This window comes from Rosa chinensis, chromosome 7 (assembly GCF_002994745.2).
Source record: "Rosa chinensis cultivar Old Blush chromosome 7, RchiOBHm-V2, whole genome shotgun sequence".
Taxonomy (NCBI): Eukaryota; Viridiplantae; Streptophyta; class Magnoliopsida; order Rosales; family Rosaceae; genus Rosa; species Rosa chinensis.
This window is the reverse complement of record NC_037094.1, coordinates 23,103,558-23,109,557: the sequence shown is the minus strand read 5'-3', so window position 1 is coordinate 23,109,557 and position 6,000 is coordinate 23,103,558. Positions and strand designations below refer to the sequence as shown.

Sequence of the window (6,000 nt, the reverse complement as noted above, 5' to 3'; positions counted from 1 at the left end):
ACAGAAATACATTCAGTCTCCCATATGGATAAGCTTGTACAAGTTGTTATAGCTTTGACTATCAAAAGGCAAACGAAGAGATATGCCATTCAAAGTTGACTTTGACAATTTTCAAATGAAGCAAGGGAGATGTGATGATATTCAAAGTTTACTAGCCTTGAGAAAATTCAAACGGGAAGCAAATATGGGTTCACTGCCGGTCAAAGTGCAAGATAAGCTTTATCCAAAATTCAAAGCATGTTATTCAAATTCAAAATTACAAGTTTTGGGGGAAGATAGAGTTATCTAATAAGCAACTATGCTATTATATAAGGATAACAACGTGAAGAGACACAGGGAGGAGAGAAATACAAAAGATACAGGTAGCAGAGAGAGGAGGGGAAAAAGACGCACAGAGCAAGAAATACAGAGAGTAAGGAGAGAAAAAATAGAGAAGAAGGTCCAACACTCCAACTTTCACTACTGGAGAAAGAAGGAAAAGAATTGCAGGTATACACCTTCTCTCCAATTAATCCTTCTATGTCTCGTGGTCTTCCAACACTCTAATAGGCCATTCATGAATGACCACAATTATTAGAGTCCTCCTGAAATGGTGTTGCTGCTCTCAAATACTTAACGCATTGAAACAAAATGGTTGTTCATGAATGACCTCGTTTCAATGCTCAAGACTCCTTCCAAATGGTGTTGCAAAATTTTAATGCATTGGAAAATTTGGTTTTTCATGAACAGCCGTATTCCAATGCTAAATCCCCACAAAGATGACGTTGTTGCCATCGCTCTTCAAACATAATGGAGGTTGTTCACGAACAGTTCAAGTTCTAGATGGCATGACCATCACAGATTCAGATGATCACAGCATCATCCTTGTGTTAAGGGTAAAAGGGGTAAATGACCCCAAGTCAAGTCAATAGGATATATAGTTGTAAACCCAAACAAACTGTAATTCTTTCATCATCACCGATATATACAAAATTGCTCTCTTTTTCTAGGTTTTTCCCCTTCTTCAAGCTTTCTTATACTTCTAACATGGTATCAGAGCCAGGTTGCGACCTAGGGTTTGTTCTTCGAGCTTCATCATGCTCCTGCAGCTTAGCTTCATCTTCGATTTCACTTTCTCTTTGTTCAATCTTTGGATTTGCTACAAAGATAAGTTCATCTCTCTCTCTAAAGACTCTTACTTCATGTTCTTGAAGATTACTGAGAAATTTACATAAATTGATTAGCTTCAAAGCTTTGTTATCATATACATTTTGTTCGATTTTGATTTGGTACAAGATAAAGTAGTTGATTCATAAGAAATTCTGAGCATTTGATACTTTGAAACCCTAGAATTTTGGGGATTTTTGTTCAGAGGTTCTATTTGTTATGGTTTGTGGTTTCTTCTAGAATTTGGTTATTGATCGATGAAAAATTGGTGAAAGAAAGAAGTGTATTTTGATGTATCGTCAAGAAGAAATGAACTGTGAAGATTTCTGAGTCTCTTTTAAGTTCTTTACAATTCTATGTTGCCTTGCATCATGGATAACAGTACAATGTTACAAAATTGTCTACTGTCCAATTTCTACAATCTCATTACAGTTCAGTTAGACGACTCTAACTATGTAACCTGGAAATTTTGGTAGTGACACTGTTAAAAGGTTGTGGTCTGATGAGATATGTCGATGGATCATTCCCTTGTCCTTCAGAACACGTGATTATGGAAGAAAATGGGGTTGCATCTGATATAGAAAAGGAGTACATGAATTGGGTGCTAAATGATTCTGCCATTATGTTGAAACTTGCTTCTACTCTATCGAGTGATGCTCTCTGCTTCATTATTGGAAGTAAGTCTTCTAAGGAAATTTGGTGTCGACTTAAGGAGAAATATGTTGATGATTCATGGTATAACATAATGAATCTAAAAAACTCCTTATACAACATCCAAAAAGGCTCAGACTCTATTGACAAGTACTTAATTCGAGTCAAGTCAATATGTGATTAGCTTGCCACGATGGGAGTTTATATGGCTGATGAAGACATAGTAGTCTTGGTTCTTCATGGTTTACCCTCAGAGCTTGCTACCATAAAAACTGCAATAAGAATCAAAACACTAAGCTCCTCTGTTTCAATGAAAGAATTACGATCTCTTTTGTTGATCGCTGAAGATGAGATTGAACATACTGTGAAGTCTATTTCTGAGAGGTTCAGGAATGAAATGATGGCACATGGTGATAGTTTCAAAAGGACATGTGACATTAATGCTGCTGATAGCTCTGTATCAGGAAAAGTGGAATGTAGAGAAACTGAATCTTATGGGATAGAATCTAGGAAGATTAACGTAGACATGCAGGTTATGCGAGGATTGAGCCCGGGTTCTGATAATATGTGTGAAAAAGTTGAACATTGTGTGATTGAAAATGTTTTGAGACAATCTTCAGTGGGGTCAAAGACCAGAACTTCTGGATCTGAACTTTTGCTTGGTGATTATGAAGCTTCTTCAAACAGAACTACAGAAGCAACTAAGGGCTGCACAATAAGAAAGCATATTAATGATTGCTTTGATGGTCGTAATGGCAAAGATCCTGTCAAAGTTGATAGATCAATAACATCTGACACCGTCATTAATAGAACCTATTATGCCACTGTATCTATTCCTAAAAAGGACTCTACATATGCTGCAAATACTATTCTGTAAAATGGGAATTGCATTATGCAATCTGTGTCAAGCAATGATCTCATGTTCAAACAATGCACATCTCCAATATGTGATGACAATTGCCCTGGTGGTAGGGACTCAATTGTAGTAAATGGAGCTCTAAACAATACTACACCTTCAAGAGTTTGTACTCAATGTTTGGAGAGCAGGCCTCAACTTTTGAACTCAAAGAAAGACCAATCTTTTGATTGTTCCACTGATGGTAAAGCTGATCTTGGGAATAATCAATGTACTGCTAATGGTTCTCTAGATCTTAGGAACCATGTTGGTGGTAAAATTCTTTGTCCACAAGAAGGGACGTATGCACTACTTGGAAGAGCTTCTTTTCTTGGAAGTTCAATGCGAATGATGGTATCTCTATGTGTTATTATGGTTGAAATAAATAATCTGAAATTTTTGCCTCTCATCATGCTACTTCCTCTTATTTCAAAGGCTGTTGGTAATGCATTCAATGAAGGCTTGTATGAAGGCTTCCTTGTGATTGATTATTCTAGAAATGGAGAAACACTTGTCCTTGGACTATTATTTCTTAGTCACTTGTTGGTACTTTTGCAGAACTTCAAGTTAGTGGACTGGCCTATCAGCATTGTTTTGGCTGCTGGTGCATTGAAAATATATGCTGAGATATTCAATTTCTTGATACAAGTGAAACTTGCTCTGTTTTCATTGTGGTGCCAATTGAAGATGAAGGATCTGTTCCACTTGATTAGTTGGAATAATCATTCTAAGCAACATGAAAAGGAAGTAAGCCATTTTAATGCAATAGTGAAAATGAGGCATCAGGTCAATCACTTTGTATCTACATTACAACAATATGGGGAGTCACAGCTATCACATGTATCATGGTGCAGGTTTCTATACTCAAGCACAAGGTCAAATATATGATGGATCTTACTCTTTCATCTGCTGCAATCTGATGCTAGGTTCCCTCCCATCAGCTTGAAGGGGGATGTTAAGGGCAAAATGGGTAAATGACCCCAAGTCAAGTCAATAGGATATATAGTTGCAAAACCCAAACAAACTGTAATTTTTTCATCATCACCGATATATACAAAATTGCTCTCTTTTTGGGTTTTTCCTCATCTTCTTCAAGCTTTCTTATACTTCTAACACCCTGGACGTCGACAACAAGTTATTGTGCCGGTGAAATAAATAATAACGGTCCAGTGGTCAATCGTTCTACATCACTTGATCTTGGTCATTGTTGTCATTGATACAACCAACACCGCGATCATCCTTTAAAGCTAATGGTGACGGAGAAGCTGCAGCGGTGAAAGAATATCTTCAACTTGTCGTAAAGAAAAGCAAAATGGTTTTGATCGCATAAGCCACAAGAAGAAAAGCAAAGCCTCTGAAGCAAATCATAATTGCTGATTTACACATTGATTGATATTTAATTAATGTTATAATAAGGCAAGCTTAATAATTGATTCAACGGTGATTAAAGTTCAAACTTTAAACATGCAGCAAGAAGACAAGGGGCTTTACACATAGAGTCTTCAAATATGCATTGCATGATTATCAATTGCAAACGGTGGTCAAATGGGAGTGATGAACAAGAAGACAAAAGACCAAGTTTGATTGTTCAAATATGCAAATATGTGTGCAGAAACATGCCATGTCAAAAAGAAAGCAAAGTATAATTAATCAAATAACCACTGCAAGTGGTCTAGTGGTTCTTGCCTAGTTGGGTGTGCTCCCTAACCTAGGTTCGAACCCCGAAGCTGTCAAAGTGGCGAGGCACTGTGCTGTAATGCACAGTTGGAGCATTTCACATGCACTGAAGGAGTTTATCTTGGGCCTAAGAAGCATTTGGGTTCCCCTTGACAAAGTAAAAAAAATTAATCAAATTGCTTTGTTTTCTAGAATCAATATGGTAGAAAGTGCTTTTAATCAAAGCGGTGGTGTGATAGCAAAATGAGACAACAGCAAACCGGGAATAACTTTAAGTGTTCAGACTTGAACTTGCTGGACAAAAGAAACAAAGCTTAATTCCCTCTTCGAAATGAATTGCAAGAGCTAGCTTCATCTCCAACATGATCACTATCAGCTTGAGGCAACTATGCCAACAAGGATTCCAGCTTTCTGATGTGAAGATAGAGTCTATCATTTTGGTCTCCTGAATGGAGCAGGCCTCTCAATTGGAAGTACAAGTGGGCCTGACGCGAAATGAAGCTAAAAGGCCTGGAAAGAAAAGATGGGGGTCCAGATTATTTTATTCGGGCCTGACACAGCATGAAGCTAGAGGCCTAGAAATACATACCACCCTTTAAGCCTGTGCACCTTGAAAGTTTCGGGTTCGGCTTTATTTGTCGTCTATAAGTAAAGGAGACCACAAAATCTCATTCCACGGCTCATTACAAAATTCGGCATATGTTGAGTCACAAATTACTTATGCAATTGTGCCCCATAATTATGAAAAATTGATTTGTCTTCCATGCTATTTTACCCTTTTTAATCAATTTCCTTTTATTTGTAGGAAACCTTGAATTGAGAATAAAATGACTATTTGAGGCTTGAAATGCGGAGATTTGAAGGTAGGGGAAGAAGACATGGAGATTGGAAGAAAATTGCAAATCGACTTTTCCGGCGAACTTTTCAGGCGAGCCGCCACTCATGAAGGGTCTTTTCTCCAGCAAAGGAGGACCATGGTGGTGAGAATCTCCCATCACTTGAAATTCAAATATCTCCCTACACCTTGTCCTTTTATCAACTTGCCAATTTGGGACCATTTGGGGGACAATGGTTTAAGAGCATCTCTTGCACACTTGGGGACCAAAGATGACACACCTAGCTGATCAAAAAGAGGCCAAAGACCAATTATTCAGGATTTCTTGACTCCACTCAATCATCTTCATCCTATACAAGATCCATTTTCTCTCTAGAGAAGAGACCACCATTTCCACCACTAAAACCACCATCTCCACCTCTAAAAAACCTCCATTTCCACCACTACAACCTCCATTTTCCTCCACCACTCAACACCACAACTCATCTTAGAGATCCCAAATTTCACTATTCTTACCAATATCAAGAGCTTGGAGCAAGGAGAAAGAGGTGACTACCACCAAATCATGTTCTTGGAGACCCATCTCCACCACCTCTTCCGGCATCATCAATAGTCACCATTTACTCTCTATCTCTTTATGTATTTGATGTTTAATAGAATGTTGAAGCTTGTATATCTAGCTATGTGTGAGTAGTGAACTAGTTGGGGCTAGGGTTGAAAGCCCTAGCCAAACTTGCTTGTATTGATGCTTTTGTTTATTCAACCCTAGCCAAACTTGCTTGTATTGATGCTTTTG

General features: G+C 38.0%; 1 protein-coding gene across 2 annotated transcripts; it reads left to right on the top strand.

Moving 5' to 3' along the window:
• The first annotated feature begins 276 nt into the window (after window positions 1–276).
• LOC121050487 lies at window positions 277–4,421 on the top strand. 2 transcript variants are annotated; one of them, XM_040510556.1, is made up of 2 exons: window positions 277–489; window positions 1,037–4,421. In XM_040510556.1, the coding sequence occupies exon 2, from the start codon at window positions 1,991–1,993 to the stop codon at window positions 2,672–2,674; it is 684 nt and encodes a 227-aa protein (XP_040366490.1). In that variant the 5' UTR covers window positions 277–489; window positions 1,037–1,990; the 3' UTR covers window positions 2,675–4,421. The 2 variants fall into 2 exon arrangements, 1 of the variants encoding a protein (XP_040366490.1); XR_005803118.1 differs by lacking the exon at window positions 1,037–4,421 and adding an exon at window positions 730–992 and having other exon boundaries at window positions 310–489.
• Window positions 4,422–6,000: the final 1,579 nt, after the last annotated feature.

Bases quoted from the DNA above. Each gene is read 5' to 3' on its own strand.
- LOC121050487 (XM_040510556.1), top strand. From the start codon at position 1,991: ATGGGAGTTTATATGGCTGATGAAGACATAGTAGTCTTGGTTCTTCAT.